At 42.8% G+C, this 27,711-nt stretch overlaps 1 protein-coding gene across 1 annotated transcript; it reads left to right on the top strand.

The window, feature by feature from the left end:
- LOC130192572 (solute carrier family 12 member 1-like) lies at positions 1 to 25,727 on the top strand. Its single transcript, XM_056412658.1, has 10 exons — positions 1 to 9; positions 92 to 198; positions 277 to 359; positions 3,828 to 3,953; positions 20,107 to 20,235; positions 22,451 to 22,562; positions 22,649 to 22,735; positions 24,889 to 25,024; positions 25,104 to 25,171; positions 25,241 to 25,727. The coding sequence occupies exons 1-10, from the start codon at positions 1 to 3 to the stop codon at positions 25,374 to 25,376; spliced, it is 993 nt and encodes a 330-aa protein (XP_056268633.1). The 3' UTR covers positions 25,377 to 25,727.
- Positions 25,728 to 27,711: the final 1,984 nt, after the last annotated feature.

Here is a 27,711-nt window from a genome sequence, read left to right as displayed (position 1 = left end):
ATGGTTCTGGTACCAGTGGTCCTGTTGGGTCATGGTTCTGGTACCAGTGGTCCCGTTGGGTCTTGGCTTTAGTGTGGTTCTGTCCCTCCAGGCCTCGGGTCTCGGCCGCATGAAGCCCAACACGCTGCTGATCGGCTTCCAGAGGAACTGGAGGACCACGACCACCGAGGCAGTGCAGAGTTATGTGGGAGTCCTGCAGTGAGTCCCACCAGAACCAGAATCTCTCGGGTCAGAACCCTCAGCTCTGGGTCCTCATGCTCTTCTCTCTGTTCACAGCGATGCTTTTGACTTTGAGTACGGGACGTTGATCCTGAGGATGAACCAGGGGCTGGACGTGTCGCACATCGTGGAGGCCGAAGGTCAGAAACCTCAGACAGACGTGTCAGAACACAGACAGTCAGGAAGTAACACATAAATACATACACACATAAATACATAAATACATAAATACGTACATACATACACACATAAATACATACACACATAAAAACATACACACATAAATACATACATAAATACATACATAAATACATACACACATAAATACATACACACATAAATACATAAATAAATACATACATACATACATAAATATATACACATATAAATATATACACAAACATATATATATATACACAAACACATATAAATATATACACAAACATATATATATACATATATACACACATATCCACACATATATATATATATCAATATATCCATACATAAATACATACATACATAAATACATACATAAATACATACATACATAAATACATACACACATAAATACATACACGCATACATACATAAATACATACATACACACATAAATACATACATACATAAATACATACATAAATACAAACACACATAAATACATACACACATAAATACATACATACTTTACATAAATACATATACACATACATAAATACATGCATACATACATAAATACATACATAATTACATACATACATACATAAACACATACATAAATACCTAGATAAAAACATAAATACATACATACATAAAAACATACATACATACTGTACATAAATACATACACACATAAATACATGCATACATACATAAATACATACACACATAAATACATACATAAATACATACACACATAAATACATACATACATAAATAAATACATACATAATTACATAAATACATACATAAACACATAGATAAATACCTAGATAAAAACATAAATACATACATACATAAAAACATACATACATACATAAATACATAAACACATACATAAAAACATAAATACATACATACATAAACACATAAATACATACATAGATACATCCATAAAAACATAAATACATACATACATACACACATACATAAACACATAAATACATACACACATAAATACATACATAAATACATAGATACATAGATAAAAACATAAATGCATACATAAACACATACATACACTACCGTTCAAAAGTTTGGGATCACTTAAAAATGTCCTTATTTTTCAAAGAAAAGCATTGTTTTTTTCAATGAAGATAACATTAAATCAATCAGAAATACACTCTATACATTGTTAATGTGGTAAATGACTATTCTAGGTGAAATGTCTGGTTTCTAATGAAATATCTCCAGAGGTGTATAGAGGCCCATTTCCATCAACTATCACTCCAGTGTTCTAATGGTACATTGTGTTTGCTAATCGCCTTAGAAGACTAATGGATGATTAGAAAACCCTTGAAAACCCTTGTGCAATTATGTTAGCACAGCTGAAAACTGTTTTGCTGATGAGAGAAGCTATAAAACTGGCCTTCCTTTGAGCTAGTTGATTATCTGGAGCATCACATTTGTGGGTTCGATAAGACTCTCAAAATGGCCAGAAAAAAAGAAGTTTCCTGTGAAACTCGCCAGTCTATTCTTGTTCTTAGAAATGAAGGCTATTCCATGCGAGACATTGCAAAGAAACTGAAAATGTCCTCCAACGGTGTGTATTACTCCCTTCAGAGAACAGCACCAACGGGCTCTAACCAGAGCAGAAAGAGAAGTGGGAGGCCCCGGTGCACAACTCAGCAAGAAGACAAGTACATTAGAGTCTCTAGTTTGAGAAATAGACGCCTCACAGGTCCTCAACTGGCAGCTTCTTAAAATGGTACCCGCTAAACGCCAGTGTCAACGTCGACAGTGAAGAGGCAACTCCGGGATGCTGGCCTTCTAGGCAGAGTGGCAAAGAAAAAGCCATATCTGAGACTGGCCAATCAAAAGAAAAGATTGGTATGGGCAAAAGAACACAGGCATTGGACAGAGGAAGATTGGGAAAAGGTGTTCTGGACAGATGAATCCAAGTTTGAGGTGTTTGGATCACACAGAAGAACATTTGTGAGACGCAGAACAGGTGAAAAGATGCTGGAAGAGTGCCTGACACCATCAGTCAAGCATGGTGGAGATCATGTGATGGTCTGGGGCTGCTTTGGTGCTGGGAAAGTGGGAGATTTGTACCAGTTAAAAGGGATTTTAAATAAGGAAGGCTATCACTCCATTTGGCAACGCCATGCCATACCCTGTGGGCAGCGCTTGATTGGAGCCAATGTCCTCCTCCAACAGGACAATGACCCAAAGCACACCTCCACATTGTGAAGAACTCTTGAGGGAAGAAGCAGGCAGCTTGCTGTCTGTAATGGAGTGGCCAGTCACCAGATCTCAACCCCATTGAGCTGTTGTGGGAGCAGCTTGACCGTATGGTCCTCAAGAAGTGCCCATCAAGCCAATCCAACGTGTGGAGGTGCTTCAGGAAGCGTGGGGTGACATTTCAACAGATTACCTCAACAAATTAACAGCTAGAATGACAAAGGTCTGCAATGCTGTAATTGCTGCAAAAGGAGCATTCTTTGTCGAAAGCAAAGTTTGAAGAAGAAAATTAATACTTCAAATACAAATCATTATTTCTAACCTTGTCAATGTCTTGACTATATTTTCTATCCATTTTGCAACTCATTTGATAAATAAAAGTGAGTTTTCATGGAAAACACGAAATTGTCTGGGTGATCCCAAACTTTTGAACGGTAGTGTACATACATACATAAATACATAGATAAAAACATACATACATACATAAATACATAGATAAAAACATAGATACATACATAAACACATACATACATAAACACATAGATATATACATATATAAATACATCGATAAAAACATAAATACATACATAAGAACATAAAAACATAAATGCATACATACACACACACATACATACATACACAAATACATACACGCATAAATACATGCATACATAAATACATACTCACATAAATACATACACACACACATAAATACATGAATAGAGAATTACATACATGAACATATAAATACATACATAAACACATAAATACATGCATAATTACATACATAAATAAATACATACAAACATAAACATATAAATACATAAACACATAAATGCATACATAATTACATACATAAACATATAATTACATACATAAACATATAAATACATACATAAACACATAAATACATACATAAACATATAAATACATGCATAAACACAAATACATACATACATATAAATGCATACATACATACATAAATACATATATACATACATACATACACACATACAGGATCCAGGAAGAGAAGAAGTCGAGGTTTAGACGTGACGGCTTCAACCAAAAGAAGAAGTCAAATCCTCTGGACTCTAATCAGCTGATGAGGACTCTTTGCTCCCTAGATAACTGAATATGTATAAAGGTTGTTCTCAGGAAGATGGCACCATAACTTCATAATGTCTCCTCTCTTCTTGTGTCTCCAGAGGAGACGCTCAGAGCAGCGAAGGAGCAGCAGGACCTGGACAAAGACTCGATGCCCAATGGAGGCAAAGCCAGAGGGATGTTCAGGAAGTCCAGGAAGACCTCGAAGCAAGTGCTCACCACCAGAGGTCGGTCTATAAACCTGACTTCAGTCTATAAACCTGACTTCAGTCTACAAACCTGACTTCAGTCTATGAACCTGACTTCAGTCTATGAACCTGACTTCAGTCTATAAACCTGACTTCAGTCTACAAACCTGACTTCAGTCTATGAACCTGACTTCAGTCTATGAACCTGACTTCAGTCTATAAACCTGACTTCAGTCTACAAACCTGACTTCAGTCTATGAACCTGACTTCAGTCTATGAACCTGACTTCAGTCTATAAACCTGACTTCAGTCTACAAACCTGACTTCAGTCTATGAACCTGACTTCAGTCTATGAACCTGACTTCAGTCTATAAACCTGACTTCAGTCTACAAACCTGACTTCAGTCTATGAACCTGACTTCAGCCTATGAACCTGACTTCAGTCTATGAACCTGACTTCAGTCTATAAACCTGACTTCAGTCTACAAACCTGACTTCAGTCTACAAACCTGACTTCAGTCTATGAACCTGACTTCAGTCTATGAACCTGACTTCAGTCTATGAACCTGACTTCAGTCTATGAACCTGACTTCAGTCTATGAACCTGACTTCAGTCTATAAACCTGACTTCAGTCTACAAACCTGAATTCAGTCTATGAACCTGACTTCAGTCTATGAACCTGACTTCAGTCTATAAACCTGACTTCAGTCTATGAACCTGACTTCAGTCTATGAACCTGACTTCAGTCTATAAACCTGACTTCAGTCTATGAACCTGACTTCAGTCTACAAACCTGACTTCAGTCTACGAACCTGACTTCAGTCAACGAACCTGACTTCAGTCTACAAACCTGACTTCAGTCTATGAACATGACTTCAGTCTATGAACCTGACTTCAGTCTATAAACCTGACTTCAGTCTATAAACCTGACTTCAGTCTATAAACCTGACTTCAGTCTATGAACCTGACTTCAGTCTATAAACCTGACTTCAGTCTATTATTAAGAGAGACGCGTACGTAAACCGATTCGGTCGCCTCGGGTGGGAGACGGAAAGAAAAGTCACGCCGCTTCTTCTCGTGTAGGGGAAACGGGAGAGGAGAGGAGCGGGGAGGGGGGACGAGACGGGAGAGGAGAGATGGAGAGGAGGGGGGGGAAGGTTTGAGGTGCGAGCCGGCTCACCCCGGGTACTTTATTGAGGGAGATAATCGTGCTCTAAGGACAGACGTGTAGCAAACTGTCGTAAAAGCACGTCGGCGACGCCCAGGCGCAGCGCGTCACCGCGCGCTGCTAACCTGTCGCACTGGAGAGGACGCGGGTCCACGGGTCACGATGCCCGGCCTCTCTTCTGATGATCGCCCCGGTCACGGTATCCTCGCCTTTAGCTTCGAGGGGGAACGGGAAACTCGAGCGAGGGCGAAGACCGAGTTACGGGGGAGGGAGGCGGAGATCAGTAACTCCCTCTATATGATTCTGCGACCGTTCGGGCCTGATGAATGACGCGCGTGCACCTCGACAGTGGTTGCTGTTCGGCTCGGCGCGCGACACCCCTAGATGATGTCAGATCGATCTCCGCGGAGAGAAACGCTGTTTCTTCAATTATCGGGTCTCTGCCCAACACGCTCGAGGGTACCAGGCTCGTAGAGCGGCTGGCGGGACACTTAGTAATATTCTATTTTTAGGACGACCTCCGCGACGAGGACTCGGTGTTACGAGTCCCTCTCTGGGTCCCAGAACCAACCACGGCTCGGCCGAGAGACGGAGGTCTACCAGCTGCAGCGATATCTCTCTTCAGTACAAAATGTCAGTTACAGGTGTGTGAGGAATCAGTATGTGCCCTGGATAACTGAGGTCAGTGGGTGTAGCCGTGCAGATGTCGCTCAGACTCACCTCGGGGGCGGCGGGGGTCCGATCTCGGGTCTCCGCCTTCGGTCTCCTCGGGTGGGTCGACAGGTGAAGAAATAGGTCTCACAAAAAAGTAGGTCCACAAACCGAATGTAAAGTTTAAGACTGCCAGGCAGCCAAGTATTTTATTCAAAAAAAGAAGAAAGAAATAAACAAAGTACAATTACAAGTGAGTTCCCTCACGGGAGCCTGACGCAAAAATCACAACAACTCAAAAACTCTCTTTTTCTTAAGATCCCCTGTTTCCTCTGTTCGTCACCTTTATACCCTCGGCTCCTCCCACTTTTACCGGATATCCGTCCCTCTTCGGGGTGCTGATGGGGGGTTCATCCCCCCCCCCCTCTCTTCCTGAGAGGTTCTGGAGAGACTCTCTGTCCCACATCAAAGAGGGGGACCGTTGTCTTGTTGTCTTAGCTGGTTTAGATGAGCTCGGTCACCTCGGTGACCTGTCTCCGGGTGTCTCCTCTTATCTCTCAGGCACTTAGGGTACCCTCTTTACAGCCCCTTCCAGACTTGGTGAGACTTCCCGTGGGCAGTGACACAGAACACATTATAACTGGGGGTCAGGATACAGAACATATGGGGGACATAGGTTACATTATCATATCAAAGACCATTGATCTACAGGCAGGTTAACCCACATGAATCCAGGCTTGTGTTGATTCACTCCGCAGTAACATCCTCTTGGGCCCATATGGTGAGGATATGGGCTCCGAACACACAATCAAACAGGTCTTCATTTGAATATCACAAGAGGTGCAATGTTTACATCTGGTGTCGGCGTGGGGCCCCTGAGTGAGTTCAGACAGAGGGTCACCGGTTGTAAACGCCAAAGATGACCACTCAGGACCCGTGTTCTGTCACACCTGGCCCTCTGCTTATCGTCCCAGCGATGGCCTCGACGCTTTCATTTGACCTTACAGCCACTCTCCCTGTCGGCCGGCCTGATGGATGCCTTGTTGCTTTCCTGTTGTTGTAGTCTAATGGAACTGGGGTCACCTTTGATCTGTTTTATTACTAACATTCCGCATTCGCTCTTTCCCGGCCTGGTCTACGGATCCCCTTGCTAATCCCAGAAAAATTTTCATTTATTTGTCCCACTTCTAACACTATAAACCTGACTTCAGTCTATGAACCTGACTTCAGTCTATGAACCTGACTTCAGTCTATGAACCTGACTTCAGTCTATAAACCTGACTTCAGTCTACAAACCTGACTTCAGCCTGTAAACCTGACTTCAGTCTGTAAACCTGACTTCAGTCTGTAAACCTGACTTCAGTCTATAAACCTGACTTCAGTCTACAAACCTGACATCAGCCTGTAAACCTGACTTCAGTCTACAAACCTGACTTCAGCCTGTAAACCTGACTTCAGTCTATAAACCTGACTTCAGTCTATAAACCTGACTTCAGTCTATAAACCTGACTTCAGTCTACAAACCTGACTTCAGCCTGTAAACCTGACTTCAGTCTACAAACCTGACTTCAGTCTACAAACCTGACTTCAGCCTGTAAACCTGACTTCAGTCTATAAACCTGACTTCGGTCTATAAACCTGACTTCAGTCTGTAAACCTGACTTCGGCCTGTAAACCTGACTTCGGTCTGTAAACCTGACTTCGGCCTGTAAACCTGACTTCGGCCTGTAAACCTGACTTCAGTCTATAAACCTAGGTGGTGGTGGTAGTAAACCTAACTTCAGTCTGTAAACCTGACTTCAGTCTGTAAACCTGACTTCAGTCTGTAAACCTGACCTCAGCCTATAAACCTGACTTCAGTCTATAAACCTGACTTCAGTCTATAAACCTGACTTCAGTGTGGAAACCTGACTTCAGTCTGTAAACCTGACCTCAGTCTGTAAACCTGACCTCAGTCTGTAAACCTGACCTCAGTCTATAAACCTGACTTCAGTCTATAAACCTGACTTCAGTCTGTAAACCTGACCTCAGTCTGTAAACCTGACTTCAGTCTATAAACCTGACTTCAGTCTGTAAAACTGACTTCAGTCTGTAAACCTGACTTCAGTCTATAATCCTGACTTCAGTCTATAAACCTGACTTCAGTCTGTAAACCTGACTTCAGTCTATAAACCTGACTTCAGTCTGTAAACCTGACTTCAGTCTATAAACCTGACTTCAGTCTGTAAACCTGACCTCAGTCTGTAAACCTGACTTCAGTCTGTAAACCTGACTTCAGTGTGTAAACCTGACTTCAGTCTATAAACCTGACTTCAGTCTGTAAACCTGACCTCAGTCTGTAAACCTGACTTCAGTCTGTAAACCTGACTTCAGTCTGTAAACCTGACCTCAGTCTGTAAACCTGACTTCAGTCTGTAAACCTGACTTCAGTCTGTAAACCTGACCTCAGTCTGTAAACCTGACTTCAGTCTGTAAACCTGACTTAAGTCTATAAATCTGACTTCAGTCTGTAAACCTGACCTCAGTCTATAAACCTGACCTCAGTCTGTAAACCTGACTTCAGTCTATAAACCTGACCTCAGTCTATAAACCTGACTTCAGTCTGTAAACCTGACCTCAGTCTATAAACCTGTCTTCAGTCTGTAAACCTGACTTCAGTCTGTAAACCTGACTTCAGTCTGTAAACCTGACCTCAGTCTATAAACCTGACTTCAGTCTGTAAACCTGAGTTCAGTCTGTAAACCTGACTTCAGTCTGTAAACCTGACCTCAGTCTGTAAACCTGACTTCAGTCTGTAAACCTGACTTCAGTCTGTAAACCTGACTTCAGTCTATAAATCTGACTTCAGTCTGTAAACCTGACTTCAGTCTATAAACCTGACCTCAGTCTATAAACCTGACTTCAGTCTGTAACCCTGACTTCAGTCTGTAAACCTGACCTCAGTCTATAAACCTGACTTCAGTCTGTAAACCTGACCTCAGTCTATAAACCTGACTTCAGTCTGTAAACCTGACTTCAGTCTGTAAACCTGACCTCAGTCTATAAACCTGACTTCAGTCTGTAAATCTGACTTCAGTCTGTAAACCTGACTTCAATCTGTAAACCTGACCTCAGTCTGTAAACCTGACTTCAGTCTGTAAACCTGACTTCAGTCTGTAAACCTGACCTCAGTCTGTAAACCTGACTTCAGTCTGTAAACCTGACTTCAGTCTGTAAACCTGACTTCAGTCTGTAAACCTGACTTCAGTCTGTAAACCTGACTTCAGTCTATAAATCTGACCTCAGTCTATAAACCTGACCTCAGTCTGTAAACCTGACTTCAGTCTATAAACCTGACTTCAGTCTATAAACCTGACCTCAGTCTGTAAACCTGACTTCAGTCTGTAAACCTGACTTCAGTCTATAAACCTGACTTCAGTCTATAAACCTGACCTCAGTCTGTAAACCTGACCTCAGTCTGTAAACCTGACTTCAGTCTATAAACCTGACCTCAGTCTGTAAACCTGACTTCAGTCTGTAAACCTGACCTCAGTCTGTAAACCTGACTTCAGTCTGTAAACCTGACCTCAGTCTGTAAACCTGACCTCAGTCTGTAAACCTGACTTCAGTCTGTAAACCTGACTTCAGTATGTAAACCTGACCTCAGTCTATAAACCTGACCTCAGTCTGTAAACCTGACCTCAGTCTGTAAACCTGACTTCAGTCTATAAACCTGACTTCAGTCTATAAACCTGACTTCACCGACCGGTGGCCCTCACCTCGGTGGTCATGAACTGCTTTGAGAGGCTGATAAAGGACTACATCTGCGCCTTCCTCCCTTCCTCCATGGACCCGCTGCAGTTTGCTTATCGCCCAAACAGATCCACGGATGATGCTGTCTCCCAGGTACTGCACACCACACTCTCTCATCTGGACAGCCAGAGGGGGGGCTATGTGAGACTGCTGTTCATTGATTATAGTTCAGCTTTCAACACCATAGTCCCCTCCAGACTGGCCGGCAAGCTGATTGAGCTGGGACTGAACACCCCCCTGTGTGCTTGGATCCTGGACTTCCTGACCGCCAGGCCACAGGTGGTCAGGGTGGGCAGACACACCTCCAAATCCTACTCCCTGAACACAGGATCCCCAGGGTTGCGTCCTCAGCCCCTACTGTACTCCCTGTACACACATGACTGTGTGGCCAGGTTCAGCTCAACACCATCATCAAGTTTGCGGATGACACAGTGGTGGTGGGCCTGATCTCCGACAACGACGAGAAGGCCTACCTGGAGGAAGTTGCTGATCTGTCACTCTGGTGCCAGGACAACAGCCTCATCATGAATGTCACCAAAACTAAGGAGCTGATTGTGGACTTTAGGAGGGTACAACAACAGAGGACGTACTCACCACTGGGGATTAACGGGACTACTGTGGAGAGGGTGAGCGGGTATAAATACCTGGGAGTCCACATCACCGAGGATCTGACATGGTCAACAAACACAGACACTCTGGTGAGAAAGGCAAGGCAGCGCCTCTACCACCTCAGGCAGCTGAGGAAATTTAAAGTTTCCCAGAGGATCCTTCAGTCCTTCTACTCTGGAGCTGTAGAGAGCGTCCTGACAGGAAGCATCACAGCCTGGTTTGGCAACTGCTCCGCTCAGGACAGGAAGGCTCTGCAGAGAGTAGTGCGTTCGGCTGAGCGCACTATTGAACTACACTCCCACCCTGCAGGACTTGTACACCAGGAGGTGCAGAACCAGAGCCGGCAGGATCATGAAGGATCCTCACCACCCCAACAACAGACTGTTTCAGCTGCTGCGGTCAGGCAGGCGCCTCCGTAGTCACGCTGCAAGAACAGAGAGTCTGAGACGGAGTTTCTTTCCTCAGGCCATCAGGACTGTGAACTCCGACCTCACCAGGACCCCCACATAGACCCACACAACTGCCCCTCTTAGGCACACACACACACACACACACACATACACACACACACTTACTGTAAATATTGTGTTGTTTTTTATTTGTAAATAGTGTGTACTTGTTGCCCTTGCACATTCCTGCTGAGCATTGCCACTTTCATTTCACTGCACACCCTGTGTGTGTATGTGACAAATAAAACATCTTGAATCTTGAATCTTCAGTCTATAAACCTGACCTCAGTCTATAAACCTGACTTCAGTCTGTAAACCTGACCTCAGTCTATAAACCTGACCTCAGTCTGTAAACCTGACTTCAGTCTGTAAACCTGACTTCAGTCTATAAACCTGACTTCAGTCTATAAACCTGACTTCAGTCTACAAACCTGACTTCAGCCTGTAAACCTGACTTCAGTCTGTAAACCTGACTTCAGTCTGTAAACCTGACTTCAGTCTATAAACCTGACTTCAGTCTGTAAACCTGACTTCAGTCTATAAACCTGACTTCAGTCTACAAACCTGACTTCAGCCTGTAAACCTGACTTCAGTCTACAAACCTGACTTCAGCCTGTAAACCTGACTTCAGTCTATAAACCTAACTTCAGTCTATAAACCTGACTTCGGTCTGTAAACCTGACTTCGGCCTGTAAACCTGACTTCGGCCTGTAAACCTGACTTCAGCCTGTAAACCTGACCTCAGTCTGTAAACCTGACTTCAGTCTGTAAACCTGACTTCAGTCTGTAAACCTGACTTCAGTCTGTAAACATGACCTCAGTCTATAAACCTGACCTCAGTCTGTAAACCTGACTTCAGTCTGTAAACCTGACCTCAGTCTGTAAACCTGACTTCAGTCTATAAACCTGACTTCAGTCTATAAACCTGACCTCAGTCTATAAACCTGACTTCAGTCTGTAAACCTGACCTCAGTCTATAAACCTGACTTCAGTCTGTAAACCTGACTTCAGTCTGTAAACCTGACCTCAGTCTGTAAACCTGACTTCAGTCTATAAACCTGACTTCAGTCTATAAACCTGACTTCAGTCTATAAACCTGACCTCGGTCTATAAACCTGACTTCAGTCTGTAAACCTGACTTCAGTCTGTAAACCTGACCTCAGTCTATAAACCTGACCTCAGTCTGTAAACCTGACTTCAGTCTGTAAACCTGACTTCAGTCTATAAACCTGACTTCAGTCTGTAAACCTGACCTCAGTCTGTAAACCTGACTTCAGTCTATGAACCTGACTTCAGTCTATAAACCTGACTTCAGTCTACAAACCTGACTTCAGCCTGTAAACCTGACTTCAGTCTGTAAACCTGACTTCAGTCTATAAACCTGACTTCAGTCTGTAAACCTGACTTCAGTCTATAAACCTGACTTCAGTCTACAAACCTGACTTCAGCCTGTAAACCTGACTTCAGTCTACAAACCTGACTTCAGCCTGTAAACCTGACTTCAGTCTATAAACCTAACTTCGGTCTATAAACCTGACTTCGGTCTGTAAACCTGACTTCGGCCTGTAAACCTGACTTCGGCCTGTAAACCTGACTTCAGCCTGTAAACCTGACCTCAGTCTGTAAACCTGACTTCAGTCTGTAAACCTGACTTCAGTCTGTAAACCTGACTTCAGTCTATAAACCTAGGTGGTGGTGGTAGTAAACCTAACTTCAGTCTGTAAACCTGACTTCAGTCTGTAAACCTGACCTCAGCCTATAAACCTGACTTCAGTCTATAAACCTGACTTCAGTCTATAAACCTGACTTCAGTGTGTAAACCTGACTTCAGTCTGTAAACCTGACCTCAGTCTGTAAACCTGACCTCAGTCTATAAACCTGACTTCAGTCTATAAACCTGACTTCAGTCTGTAAACCTGACCTCAGTCTGTAAACCTGACCTCAGTCTGTAAACCTGACTTCAGTCTGTAAAACTGACTTCAGTCTATAAACCTGACTTCAGTCTGTAAACCTGACTTCAGTCTATAATCCTGACTTCAGTCTGTAAACCTGACTTCAGTCTGTAAACCTGACTTCAGTCTATAAACCTGACTTCAGTCTGTAAACCTGACTTCAGTCTGTAAACCTGACTTCAGTCTGTAAATCTGACTTCAGTCTGTAAACCTGACCTCAGTCTATAAACCTGACCTCAGTCTGTAAACCTGACTTCAGTCTATAAACCTGACCTCAGTCTATAAACCTGACTTCAATCTGTAAACATGACTTCAGTCTGTAAACCTGACTTCAGTCTGTAAACCTGACCTCAGTCTATAAACCTGACTTCAGTCTGTAAACCTGACCTCAGTCTATAAACCTGACTTCAGTCTGTAAACCTGACCTCAGTCTGTAAACCTGACTTCAGTCTGTAAACCTGACCTCAGTCTCTAAACCTGACTTCAGTCTGTAAACCTGACTTCAGTCTGTAAACCTGACTTCAGTCTGTAAACCTGACTTCAGTCTGTAAACCTGACTTCAGTCTGTAAACCTGACCTCAGTCTGTAAACCTGACTTCAGTCTGTAAACCTGACTTCAGTCTGTAAACCTGACTTCAGTCTGTAAACCTGACTTCAGTCTATAAACCTGACTTCAGTCTGTATAAACCTGACCTCAGTCTGTAAACCTGACTTCAGTCTGTAAACCTGACTTCAGTCTGTAAACCTGACCTCAGTCTGTAAACCTGACTTCAGTCTGTAAACCTGACTTCAGTCTGTAAACCTGATCTCAGTCTGTAAACCTGACTTCAGTCTATAAACCTGACCTCAGTCTATAAACCTGACTTCAGTCTGTAAACCTGACTTCAGTCTGTAAACCTGACTTCAGTCTGTAAACCTGACCTCAGTCTGTAAACCTGACTTCAGTCTGTAAACCTGACTTCAGTCTGTAAACCTGACTTCAGTCTATAAACCTGACTTCAGTCTGTAAACCTGACTTCAGTCTGTAAACCTGACCTCAGTCTGTAAACCTGACTTCAGTCTATAAACCTGACTTCAGTCTATAAACCTGACTTCAGTCTGTAAACCTGACTTCAGTCTGTAAACCTGACCTCAGTCTATAAACCTGACTTCAGTCTGTAAACCTGACTTCAGTCTGTAAACCTGACTTCAGTCTGTAAACCTGACTTCAGTCTGTAAACCTGACCTCAGTCTGTAAACCTAACTTCAGTCTATAAACCTGACTTCGGTCTGTAAACCTGACTTCAGTCTATAAACCTGACTTCAGTCTGTAAACCTGACTTCAGTCTATAAACCTGACTTCAGTCTACAAACCTGACTTCAGTCTGTAAACCTGACTTCAGTCTATAAACCTGACTTCAGTCTGTAAACCTGACTTCAGTCTGTAAACCTGACTTCAGTCTATAAACCTGACTTCGGTCTATAAACCTGACTTCAGTCTGTAAACCTGACTTCGGCCTGTAAACCTGACTTCAGCCTGTAAACCTGACCTCAGTCTGTAAACCTGACTTCAGTCTGTAAACCTGACTTCAGTCTATAAACCTGACTTGGTGGTAGTAAACCTAACTTCAGTCTGTAAACCTGACTTCAGTCTGTAAATCTGACCTCAGCCTATAAACCTGACTTCAGTCTATAAACCTGACTTCAGTCTATAAACCTGACTTCAGTGTGTAAACCTGACTTCAGTCTGTAAACCTGACCTCAGTCTGTAAACCTGACCTCAGTCTATAAACCTGACTTCAGTCTATAAACCTGACTTCAGTCTGTAAACCTGACCTCAGTCTGTAAACCTGACTTCAGTCTATAAACCTGACTTCAGTCTGTAAAACTGACTTCAGTCTATAAACCTGACTTCAGTCTGTAAACCTGACTTCAGTCTATAATCCTGACCTCAGTCTATAAACCTGACCTCAGTCTGTAAACCTGACTTCAGTCTGTAAACCTGACTTCAGTCTATAAACCTGACTTCAGTCTGTAAACCTGACCTCAGTCTGTAAACCTGACTTCAGTCTATGAACCTGACTTCAGTCTGTAAACCTGACTTCAGTCTATAAACCTGACTTCAGTCTGTAAACCTGACTTCAGTCTATAAACCTGACTTCAGTCTACAAACCTGACTTCAGCCTGTAAACCTGACTTCAGTCTACAAACCTGACTTCAGCCTGTAAACCTGACTTCAGTCTATAAACCTAACTTCAGTCTATAAACCTGACTTCGGTCTATAAACCTGACTTCGGTCTGTAAACCTGACTTCGGCCTGTAAACCTGACTTCAGCCTGTAAACCTGACCTCAGTCTGTAAACCTGACTTCAGTCTGTAAACCTGACTTCAGTCTATAAACCTAGGTGGTGGTGGTAGTAAACCTAACTTCAGTCTGTAAACCTGACTTCAGTCTGTAAATCTGACCTCAGCCTATAAACCTGACTTCAGTCTATAAACCTGACTTCAGTCTATAAACCTGACTTCAGTGTGTAAACCTGACTTCAGTCTGTAAACCTGACCTCAGTCTGTAAACCTGACCTCAGTCTATAAACCTGACTTCAGTCTATAAACCTGACTTCAGTCTGTAAACCTGACCTCAGTCTGTAAACCTGACTTCAGTCTATAAACCTGACTTCAGTCTGTAAAACTGACTTCAGTCTATAAACCTGACTTCAGTCTGTAAACCTGACTTCAGTCTATAATCCTGACTTCAGTCTGTAAACCTGACTTCAGTCTGTAAACCTGACTTCAGTCTGTAAATCTGACTTCAGTCTGTAAACCTGACCTCAGTCTATAAACCTGACCTCAGTCTGTAAACCTGACTTCAGTCTATAAACCTGACCTCAGTCTATAAACCTGACTTCAGTCTGTAAACCTGACTTCAGTCTGTAAACCTGACTTCAGTCTGTAAACCTGACCTCAGTCTATAAACCTGACTTCAGTCTGTAAACCTGACCTCAGTCTATAAACCTGACTTCAGTCTGTAAACCTGACCTCAGTCTGTAAACCTGACATCAGTCTGTAAACCTGACTTCAGTCTGTAAACCTGACCTCAGTCTATAAACCTGACTTCAGTCTGTAAACCTGACTTCAGTCTGTAAACCTGACTTCAGTCTGTAAACCTGACCTGTCTGTAAACCTGACTTCAGTCTGTAAACCTGACTTCAGTCTGTAAACCTGACCTCAGTCTGTAAACCTGACTTCAGTCTGTAAACCTGACTTCAGTCTGTAAACCTGACCTCAGTCTGTAAACCTGACTTCAGTCTGTAAACCTGACCTCAGTCTGTAAACCTGACTTCAGTTTGTAAACCTGACTTCAGTCTGTAAACCTGACTTCAGTCTGTAAACCTGACCTCAGTCTGTAAACCTGACTTCAGTCTGTAAACCTGACCTCAGTCTGTAAACCTGACTTCAGTCTATAAACCTGACTTCAGTCTATAAACCTGACCTCAGTCTATAAACCTGACTTCAGTCTGTAAACCTGACTTCAGTCTGTAAACCTGACCTCAGTCTATAAACCTGACTTCAGTCTGTAAACCTGACCTCAGTCTGTAAACCTGACTTCAGTCTGTAAACCTGACTTCAGTCTGTAAACCTGACTTCAGTCTGTAAACCTGACCTCAGTCTATAAACCTGACCTCAGTCTATAAACCTGACCTCAGTCTGTAAACCTGACTTCAGTCTGTAAACCTGACCTCAGTCTGTAAACCTGACTTCAGTCTATAAACCTGACTTCAGTCTATAAACCTGACCTCAGTCTGTAAACCTGACTTCAGTCTGTAAACCTGACCTCAGTCTGTAAACCTGACTTCAGTCTGTAAACCTGACCTCAGTCTGTAAACCTGACCTCAGTCTGTAAACCTGACTTCAGTCTGTAAACCTGACCTGTCTGTAAACCTGACTTCAGTCTGTAAACCTGACTTCAGTCTGTAAACCTGACCTCAGTCTGTAAACCTGACTTCAGTCTGTAAACCTGACTTCAGTCTGTAAACCTGACCTCAGTCTGTAAACCTGACTTCAGTCTGTAAACCTGACTTCAGTCTATAAATCTGACTTCAGTCTGTAAACCTGACCTCAGTCTATAAACCTGACCTCAGTCTGTAAACCTGACTTCAGTCTGTAAACCTGACTTCAGTCTGTAAACCTGACCTCAGTCTGTAAACCTGACTTCAGTCTGTAAACCTGACCTCAGTCTGTAAACCTGACCTCAGTCTGTAAACCTGACTTCAGTTTGTAAACCTGACTTCAGTCTGTAAACCTGACTTCAGTCTGTAAACCTGACCTCAGTCTGTAAACCTGACTTCAGTCTGTAAACCTGACCTCAGTCTGTAAACCTGACTTCAGTCTATAAACCTGACTTCAGTCTATAAACCTGACCTCAGTCTATAAACCTGACTTCAGTCTGTAAACCTGACTTCAGTCTGTAAACCTGACCTCAGTCTATAAACCTGACTTCAGTCTGTAAACCTGACCTCAGTCTGTAAACCTGACTTCAGTCTGTAAACCTGACTTCAGTCTGTAAACCTGACTTCAGTCTATAAACCTGACTTCAGTCTGTAAACCTGACCTCAGTCTATAAACCTGACCTCAGTCTGTAAACCTGACTTCAGTCTGTAAACCTGACCTCAGTCTGTAAACCTGACTTCAGTCTATAAACCTGACTTCAGTCTATAAACCTGACTTCAGTCTGTAAACCTGACTTCAGTCTGTAAACCTGACCTCAGTCTGTAAACCTGACTTCAGTCTGTAAACCTGACTTCAGTCTACAAACCTGACTTCAGCCTGTAAACCTGACTTCAGCCTGTAAACCTGACTTCAGTCTGTAAACCTGACTTCAGTCTGTAAACCTGACTTCAGTCTGTAAACCTGACTTCAGTCTATAAACCTGACTTCAGTCTATAAACCTGACTTCAGTCTGTAAACCTGACCTCAGTCTATAAACCTGACCTCAGTCTGTAAACCTGACTTCAGTCTGTAAACCTGACCTCAGTCTGTAAACCTGACTTCAGTCTATGAACCTGACTTCAGTCTATAAACCTGACTTCAGTCTACAAACCTGAGTTCAGCCTGTAAACCTGACTTCAGTCTGTAAACCTGACTTCAGTCTGTAAACCTGACTTCAGTCTATAAACATGACCTCAGTCTGTAAACCTGACCTCAGTCTGTAAACCTGACTTCAGTCTATAAACCTGACTTCAGTCTGTAAACCTGACTTCAGTCTGTAAACCTGACTTCAGTATGTAAACCTGACTTCAGTCTGTAAACCTGACCTCAGTCTGTAAACCTGACTTCAGTCTGTAAACCTGAGTTCAGTGTGTAAACCTGACCTCAGTCTGTAAACCTGACTTCAGTCTATAAACCTGACTTCAGTCTGTAAACCTGACCTCAGTCTGTAAACCTGACCTCAGTCTGTAAACCTGACTTCAGTCTGTAAACCTGACCTCAGTCTATAAACCTGACTTCAGTCTGTAAACCTGACCTCAGTCTGTAAACCTGAATTCAGTCTATAAACCTGACTTCAGTCTGTAAACCTGACCTCAGTCTATAAACCTGACCTCAGTCTGTAAACCTGACTTCAGTCTGTAAACCTGACCTCAGTCTGTAAACCTGACTTCAGTCTATAGACCTGACTTCAGTCTATGAACCTGACTTCAGTCTATAAACCTGACTTCAGTCTACAAACCTGACTTCAGCCTGTAAACCTGACTTCAGCCTGTAAACCTGACTTCAGCCTGTAAACCTGACTTCAGTCTACAAACCTGACTTCAGCCTGTAAACCTGACTTCGGTCTATAAACCTAACTTCGGTCTATAAACCTGACTTCGGTCTGTAAACCTGACTTCAGTCTATAAACCTAGGTGGTGGTGGTAGTAAACCTAACTTCAGTCTGTAAACCTGACCTCAGTCTGTAAACCTGACTTCAGTCTGTAAACCTGAGTTCAGTGTGTAAACCTGACCTCAGTCTGTAAACCTGACTTCAGTCTATAAACCTGACTTCAGTCTGTAAACCTGACCTCAGTCTGTAAACCTGACCTCAGTCTGTAAACCTGACTTCAGTCTGTAAACGTGACTTCAGTCTATAAACCTGACCTCAGTCTATAAACCTGACTTCAGTCTGTAAACCTGACCTCAGTCTATAAACCTGACTTCAGTCTGTAAACCTGACCTCAGTCTATAAACCTGACTTCAGTCTGTAAACCTGACTTCAGTCTGTAAACCTGTCTTCAGTCTGTAAACCTGACCTCAGTCTGTAAACCTGACTTCAGTCTATAAATCTGACCTCAGTCTATAAACCTGACCTCAGTCTATTAACCTGACTTCAGTCTATAAATCTGACTTCAGTCTATAAACCTGACCTCAGTCTGTAAACCTGACCTCAGTCTGTAAACCTGACTTCAGTCTATAAACCTGACTTCAGTCTGTAAACCTGACCTCAGTCTGTAAACCTGACTTCAGTCTATAAACCTGACCTCAGTCTGTAAACCTGACCTCAGTCTGTAAACCTGACTTCAGTCTATAAACCTGACTTTAGTCTATAAACCTGACCTCAGTCTGTAAACCTGACTTCAGTCTGTAAACCTGACCTCAGTCTGTAAACCTGACTTCAGTCTGTAAACCTGACCTCAGTCTGTAAACCTGACTTCAGTCTATAAACCTGACTTCAGTCTGTAAACCTGACCTCAGTCTATAAACCTGACCTCAGTCTATAAACCTGACCTCAGTCTGTAAACCTGACTTCAGTCTGTAAACCTGACCTCAGTCTGTAAACCTGACTTCAGTCTATAAACCTGACTTCAGTCTATAAACCTGACTTCAGTCTGTAAACCTGACCTCAGTCTGTAAACCTGACTTCAGTCTATAAACCTGACCTCAGTCTGTAAACCTGACTTCAGTCTGTAAACCTGACTTCAGTCTATAAACCTGACCTCAGTCTGTAAACCTGACTTCAGTCTGTAAACCTGACTTCAGTCTGTAAACCTGACCTCAGTCTGTAAACCTGACTTCAGTCTATAAACCTGACTTCAGTCTATAAACCTGACTTCAGTCTGTAAACCTGACCTCAGTCTGTAAACCTGACTTCAGTCTATAAACCTGACCTCAGTCTGTAAACCTGACTTCAGTCTGTAAACCTGACTTCAGTCTATAAACCTGACCTCAGTCTGTAAACCTGACTTCAGTCTGTAAACCTGACTTCAGTCTGTAAACCTGACCTCAGTCTGTAAACCTGACTTCAGTCTGTAAACCTGACTTCAGTCTGTAAACCTGACTTCAGACTGTAAACCTGACTTCAGTCTATAAACCTGACTTCAGTCTGTAAACCTGACCTCAGTCTGTAAACCTGACTTCAGTCTGTAAACCCACACACACACTCTAATGAGCTGTGTCCTGGCAACGCGCCGATGGTCGTTAGTAAAGTGAAATAATGTCTGTTCAGCTCTTAAAGTTACTTTGCACTAATTCTCCTCCTCCTCCTCCTTCCTCCTTTCCCTCCTCCCTCCTCCTCCTTTCTCTCCTCCTCCTCCTCATTTCTCCTCCTTCCCTCTCTCAGTGTCGGTGTGCGGTCCTCCTCCTCCGCAGGTTGCCAAGATGAACGAGAAGCTGATGGAGGCCAGCGCTCAGTTCCAGAAGAAGCAGCCGAAGGGAACCATCGATGTGTGGTGGCTGTTTGATGATGGAGGTAGGTGGAGGTGGTAGTTTAATGGTGGAGGTAGGTGGTGGTAGTTTAGTGATGGAGGTAGGTGGTGGTGGTAGTTTAATGATGGAGGTAGGTGGAGGTGGTAGTTTAATGGTGGCGGTGGTAGTTTAATGATGAAGGTAGGTGGTGGTAGTTTAATGATGGAGGTAGGTGGAGGTGGGTAATTTAATGATGGAGGTAGGTGGTGGTAGTTTAATGATGGAGGTAATTGGAGGTGGTAGTTTAATGATGGAGGTAGGTGGTGGTAGTTTAATGATGGAGGTAGGAGGTGGTGGTAGTTTAATGATGGAGGTAGGTGGTGGTGGTAGTTTAATGATGGAGGTAGGGGTGGTAGTTTAATGATGGGGGTAGGTGGTGGTGGTAGTTTAATGATGGGGGTAGGTGGTGGTGGTAGTTTAATGATGGAGGTGGTGGTGGTAGTTTGATGATGGAGGTAGGTGGTGGTGGTAGTTTAATGATGGAGGTAGGGTGGTAGTTTAATTTTGGAGGTGGTGGTAGTAGTTTAATGATGGGTGATACATCATGATTATATTAATAACTATATCCTTATTGATCATATTAATAATATACCCTTATTGATCATGTTAATAATATACCCTTATTGATATTAATAATATACCCTTATTGATCATGTTAATAATATACCCTTATTGATATTAATAATATACCCTTATTGATATTAATAATATACCCTTATTGATCATATTAATAATATATCCTTATTGATATTAATAATATACCCTTATTGATCATATTAATAATATATCCTTATTGATATTAATAATATACCCTTATTGATATTAATAATATACCCTTATTGATCATATTAATAATATATCCTTATTGATATTAATAATATACCCTTATTGATCATATTAATAATATATCCTTATTGATATTAATAATATACCCTTATTGATCATATTAATAATATACCCTTATTGATCATATTAATAATATACCCTTATTGCTATTAATAATATACCCTTATTGATCATATTAATAATATATCCTTATTGATATTAATAATATACCCTTATTGATATTAATAATATACCCTGATTGATCATGTTAATAATATACCCTTATTGATATTAATAATATACCCTTATTGATCATGTTAATAATATACCCTTATTGATATTAATAATATACCCTTATTGATCATATTAATAATATACCCTTATTCATATTAATAATAAACCCTTATTGATCATATTAATAATATACCCTTATTGATCATGTTAATAATATACCCTAATTGATATTAATAATATACCCTTATTGATCATATTAATAATATACCCTTATTGATCATGTTAATAATATACCCTTATTGATATTAATAATATACCCTTATTGATATTAATAATATACCCTTATTGATCATATTAATAATATAACCTTATTGATCATATTAATAATATACCCTTATTCATATTAATAATAAACCCTTATTGATCATATTAATAATATACCCTTATTGATCATATTAATAATATACCCTTATTGGTCATGTTAATAATATACCCTTATTGATATTAATAATATACCCTTATTGATCATATTAATAATATACCCTTATTCATATTAATAATATACCCTTATTCATATTAATAATATACCCTTATTGATCATGTTAATAATATACCCTTATTCATATTAATAATATACCCTTATTGATCATATTAATAATATACCCTTATTGATCATATTAATAATATACCCTTATTGATATTAATAATATACCCTTATTGATCATATTAATAATATACCCTTATTGATCATATTAATAATATACCCTTATTGATATTAATAATATACCCTTATTCATATTAATAATATACCCTTATTGATCATGTTAATAATATACCCTTATTGATATTAATAATATACCCTTATTGATGATATTAATAATATACCCTTATTGATCATGTTAATAATATACCCTTATTGATATTAATAATATACCATTATTGATCATATTAATAATATACCCTTATTGATCATATTAATAATAAACCCTTATTCATATTAATAATATACCCTTATTGATCATATTAATAATATACCCTTATTGATCATATTAATAATATAACCTTATTGATCATATTAATAATATACCCTTATTCATATTAATAATATACCCTTATTGATCATATTAATAATATACCCTTATTGATCATGTGGCCCCCAGGCCTCACGCTGCTGCTGCCCTACATCCTGACCACCAGGAAGAAGTGGAAGGACAGTAAGCTGAGGATCTTCATCGTGGGCCAGCCGGGCCGCTGTGAGCAGGACCAGCAGGAGTGAGTCCTCCTAGTGGACCTCCACCCTGTCTGTGGACCTCCACCCTGTCTGTGGACCTTCATCACTGTCATCATCTGTGTTGCAGGATGAAGTCTCTGCTGAAGAAATTCAGAATTAACTGCACGGACATCCACGTCATCGACAACATCCACATCGCGCCCCGCAAGGAGAGGTGAGTGGTCGGTGGTGGTAGTTTAATGATGGAGGTAGGTGGTGGTGGTAGTTTAATGATGGAGGTAGTTGGTGGTGGTAGTTTAATGATGGAGGTAGGTGGTGTAGGTAGTTTAATGATGGAGGTAGGTGGTGGTAGTTTATTGATGGAGGTAGTTGGTGGTGGTAGTTTAATCATGGAGGTAGGGGTGGTAGTTTGGTGATGGAGGTAGGTGGTGGTGGTAGTTTAATGATGGAGGTAGGTGGTGGTGGTAGTTTGATGATGGAGGTAGTTGGTGGTGGTAGTTTAATGATGGAGGTAGGTGGTGGTGGTAGTTTAATGATGGAGGTAGTTGGTGGTGGTAGTTTAATGATGGAGGTAGGTGGTGGTGGTAGTTTAATGATGGAGGTAGGGGTGGTAGTTTGATGATGGAGGTAGTTGGTGGTGGTAGTTTAATGATGGAGGTAGGTGGTGGTGGTAGTTTAATGATGGAGGTAGGTGGTAGTTTGATGATGGAGGTGGTGGTGGTAGTTTAATGATGGAGGTAGGTGGTAGTTTGAAGATGGAGGTAGTTGGTGGTGGTAGTTTAATGATGGAGGCAGTGGTAGTTTGATGATGGAGTGGTGGTGGTAGTTTAATGATGGAGGTAGGTGGTGGTGGTAGTTTAATGATGGAGGTAGGGGTGGTAGTTTGATGATGGAGGTAGGTGGTGGTGGTAGTTTGATGATGGAGGTAGTTGGTGGTGGTAGTTTAATGATGGAGGTAGGGGTGGTAGTTTGATGATGGAGGTAGTTGGTGGTGGTAGTTTAATGATGGAGGTAGGGGTGGTAGTTTGATGATGGAGGTAGTTGGTGGTGGTAGTTTCAAGATTCAAGATGTTTTATTTGTCACATACACACACAGGGTGTGCAGTGAAATGAAAGTGGCAATGCTCAGCAGGAATGTGCAAGGGCAACAAGTACACACTATTTACAATAAAAAACAACACAATATTTACAGTAAGTGTGTGTGTGTGGAGGTAGGTGGTGGTGGTAGTTTAATGATGGAGGTAGGTGGTGGTGGTAGTTTAATGATGGAGGTAGGGGTGGTGGTAGTTTGATGATGGAGGTAGGTGGTGGTGGTAGTTTAATGATGGAGGTAGGTGGTGGTGGTAGTTTAATGATGGAGGTAGGGGTGGTAGTTTGATGATGGAGGTAGGTGGTGGTGGTAGTTTAATGATGGGTGATACATCATGATTATATTAATAACTATATCCTTATTGATCATGTTAATAACGTGTCCTCGTCCCCTCGCCGTGTCCTCGCCGTGTCCTTGTGTCCTCGTCCCCTCGCCGTGTCCTCGTCCCCTCGCCGTGTCCTCGTGGTGCCCTTGTCCCCTCGCCGTGTCCTCGTGTCCTCGTCCCCTCGCCGTGTCCTCGCCGTGTCCTCGTCCCCTCGCCGTGTCCTCGCCCCTCGCTGTCTCGTCCTCGCTGTGTCCTGTGTCTCGCCTCGCCGTGTCCTCGCCGCTGTGTCCTCGTCCCTCGCTGTGTCCCTCGCCGTGTCTCGCCGCTGTGTCCGTGTCTCGCCTCGCTGTCCTCGCCGTGTCCTCGTGTCCTCGTCCCCTCGCCGTGTCCTCGTCCCCTCGCCGTGTCCTCCTCGCCGTGTCTCGTGTCCTCGCCATGGTCCTCGGTGTCTCGCCTCGCCGTGTCTCGCCCTCGCTGTGTCGCCTCGCCGTGTCCTCGCTGTCCTCGCCGTGTCTCGTGTCTCGCCTCGCTGTCTCGCCCTCGCCGTGTCTCGCCCTCCTGCCGTGTCCTCGCCCTCGCCGTGTCTCGCTGTGTCTCGCCCTCGCTGTCCTCGCCGTGTCCTCGCCCCCTCGCCGTGTCCTCGCCGTGTCCTCGTCCCCTCGTCGTGCCCTCGTCCCCTCGCCGTGTCCTCGTCCCCTCGCCGTGTCCTCGCCAGGTCTCGCCTCGCTGTCCTCGCCGCTGTGTCTCGTCTCGTGTCCTCGCCGTGTCCTCGTGTCCTCGCCGTGTCCTCGCCGTGTCCTCGTCCCCTCGCCGTGTCCTCGCCGTGTCCTCGCCGTGTCCTCGCCGTGTCCTCGCCGTGTCCTCGCCGTGTCCTCACCGTGTCCTCGTCCCCTCGTCCCCTCTCCGTGTCCTCGCCATGTCCTCGTCCCTGACCCTCTCCCTCTCCCTGCAGCTCCCAGCAGCTGGAGGAGATGATCGAGCCCTTCTGTCTGCACGACGGCTCTCAGGACGCGGCGCAGGCGGCCGCTATGAGGAGGGAGCAGCCCTGGAAGATCACGGACGAGGAGCTGAGCTCCTTTGAGGAGAAGGTACGGCCGGCGGCCCCCCGGGGAGACGCCCCGTGACCCCGTGACCCCGAGCCGTGGTGCTAACGCTGCTCTCTTTCAGACCAACCTCCAGGTGCGGCTGAACGAGGTGCTGCAGGAGAACTCGAAGGAGGCCAACCTGATCATCGTGTAAGTACAGAGGAGCGTCCCGCACCATTGAAGCTTCTCAGGACGCCGTCTGACCGCCTCCCCCTGCAGGAGCATGCCCATCGCCCGCAAGGAGTCCGTCTCTGACTTCCTGTACATGGCCTGGCTGGACGTCCTGACCCAGGACCTGCCGCCCACGCTGCTCATCAGAGGCAACCACAAGAGCGTGCTGACCTTCTACTCCTGAGCCCGCCGCGGGAGCTAAGCTACATGTTAGCGTAGCAGGGAGACGTCCTCCAGCCTCATGACACACTCACACACTCACACACTCTCACACACACTCACACACACTCACACACATACACACACACACACACTCACTCACTCACACACTCACACAAACACTTCAGCCTGAGGAGCGTCGTCATACCCACAGGGCGACCACGAGAAGACATATCTGAGAAAAGAGAATGGAAGTTGTTCAGGAACGTTTCTGACAACGATATAGAAACTGATTGAGTCTAAACGTCCACCGGGGGGCTACCGGTGGACGCGCAGTGACTCAGGTTCATATCAATTATGTCAGGCAGGAGTTGAGTTGTAGTTAGTCTGTAGTCAGTCTGTAGTCCGTCTGTAGTTAGTCTGTAGTTAGTCTGTAGTCAGTCTGTAGTTAGTCTGTAGTTAGTCTGTAGTCAGTCTGTAGTTAGTCTGTAGTCAGTCTGTATTTAGTGTGTAGTCAGTCTGTAGTCAGTCTGTAGTTAGTCTGTAGTCAGTCTGTATTTAGTGTGTAGTCAGTCTGTAGTCAGTCTGTAGTTAGTCTGTAGTCAGTCTGTAGTTAGTCTGTAGTCAGTCTGTAGTTAGTCTGTAGTCCGTCTGTAGTTAGTCTGTAGTCAGTCTGTAGTTAGTCTGTAGTCAGTCTGTAGTTAGTCTGTAGTTAGTCTGTAGTTAGTCTGTAGTCAGTCTGTAGTTAGTCTGTAGTTAGTCTGTAGTCAGTCTGTAGTTAGTCTGTAGTTAGTCTGTAGTCAGTCTGTAGTTAGTCTGTAGTCAGTCTGTAGTTAGTCTGTAGTCAGTCTGTATTTAGTGTGTAGTCAGTCTGTAGTCAATCTGTAGTTAGTCTGTAGTCAGTCTGTAGTTAGTCTGTAGTTAGTCTGTAGTTAGTCTGTAGTCAGTCTGTAGTTAGTCTGTAGTCAGTCTGTAGTCCGTCTGTAGTTAGTCTGTAGTCAATCTGTATTTAGTATGTAGTTAGTCTGTAGTCAGTCTGTATTTAGTGTGTAGTCAGTCTGTATTTAGTGTGTAGTCAGTCTGTAGTCAGTCTGTAGTTAGTATGTCGTTAGTCTGTAGTCAGTCTGTAGTCAGTCTGTAGTTAGTCTGTAGTCAATCTGTATTTAGTATGTAGTCAGTCTGTAGTTAGTCTGTAGTTAGTCTGTAGTCAGTCTGTATTTAGTATGTAGTCAGTCTGTAGTCAGTCTGTAGTTAGTCTGTAGTTAGTCTGTAGTCAGTCTGTAGTTAGTCTGTAGTCAGTCTGTATTTAGTGTGTAGTCAGTCTGTAGTTAGTCTGTAGTTAGTATGTAGTTAGTCTGTAGTCAGTCTGTATTTAGTATGTAGTCAGTCTGTAGTTAGTCTGTAGTTAGTCTGTAGTCAGTCTGTAGTTAGTATGTAGTTTGTCTGTAGTCAGTCTGTAGTTTGTCTGTAGTCAAAGCGTTGAAGGTCCGATGTGATATTCATTATATGAACATCCAGAGTACAGCAGACTGTCTCCATGGTTACGCTGAGCACGCTGTACATCCGGGTAGATAGTAGACGTGTTTAGGTGTTTATATGTTTTGGTATTTAGATGTTTGGATGTTTGATGGCGTCGGTTGTTTGAACCTGCAGAGATTCTTTTAAACATGAATTCCCCGGCTGTGAAACATCATGAAGATGTTGAACTGCTCCGCGTCACTCAGGCTTCAATATAAAATATGTTCACGTGTCACACTTCTATGTTTCAGGGAAATACAAATACACAAGCAATTATTCTGTATATTAAAAAATAAACTCCTTAATTATATAATTTGATTACTGGATATAAAGGATGAATAAAAAAGGAGCTGCTCTCATTCTCGTCTCTACATTTAAGAGTTAGAGGTCACTGATCTATAGTTAGAGGTCATTTATATAGAGCTAGAGGTCACTTATCTATAGTTAGAGGTCACTTATAGAGTTAGAGGTCATGTATATAGAGTTAGGTGTCATGTATATAGAGTTAGGTCATGTATATAGAGTTAGAGGTCACTTATATAGAGTTGGAGGTCACTTATATAGAGTTGGAGGTCATGTATATAGAGTTAGGTCATGTATATAGAGTTAGAGGTCACTTATATAGAGTTAGAGGTCACTTATATAGAGTTAGAGGTCATGTATATAGAGTTGGAGGTCACTTATATAGAGTTGGAGGTCACTTATATAGAGTTAGAGGTCACCTATATAGAGTTGGAGGTCATTTATATAGTTAGAGGTCACTTATATAGAGTTGGAGGTCATGTATATAGAGTTAGAGGTCACTTATATATAGTTAGAGGTCACTTATATAGAATCCCGCT

The sequence above is a fragment of the Pseudoliparis swirei genome, chromosome 4, assembly GCF_029220125.1.
Source record: "Pseudoliparis swirei isolate HS2019 ecotype Mariana Trench chromosome 4, NWPU_hadal_v1, whole genome shotgun sequence".
NCBI classification, from domain to species: Eukaryota; Metazoa; Chordata; class Actinopteri; order Perciformes; family Liparidae; genus Pseudoliparis; species Pseudoliparis swirei.
Note: the sequence above shows the minus strand (reverse complement) of the source record. Positions and strands in the feature narration are given on the sequence as shown.

What these genes read in the sequence shown, in the direction of transcription:
- LOC130192572 (XM_056412658.1), top strand. An exon ending in GTGGCTGTTTGATGATGGAG is followed by an intron (nt 20,236 to 22,450) that starts GTAGGTGGAGGT and finishes TGTGGCCCCCAG; the next exon opens with GCCTCACGCTGCTGCTGCCC. An exon ending in GAGGCCAACCTGATCATCGT is followed by an intron (nt 25,172 to 25,240) that starts GTAAGTACAGAG and finishes CTCCCCCTGCAG; the next exon opens with GAGCATGCCCATCGCCCGCA.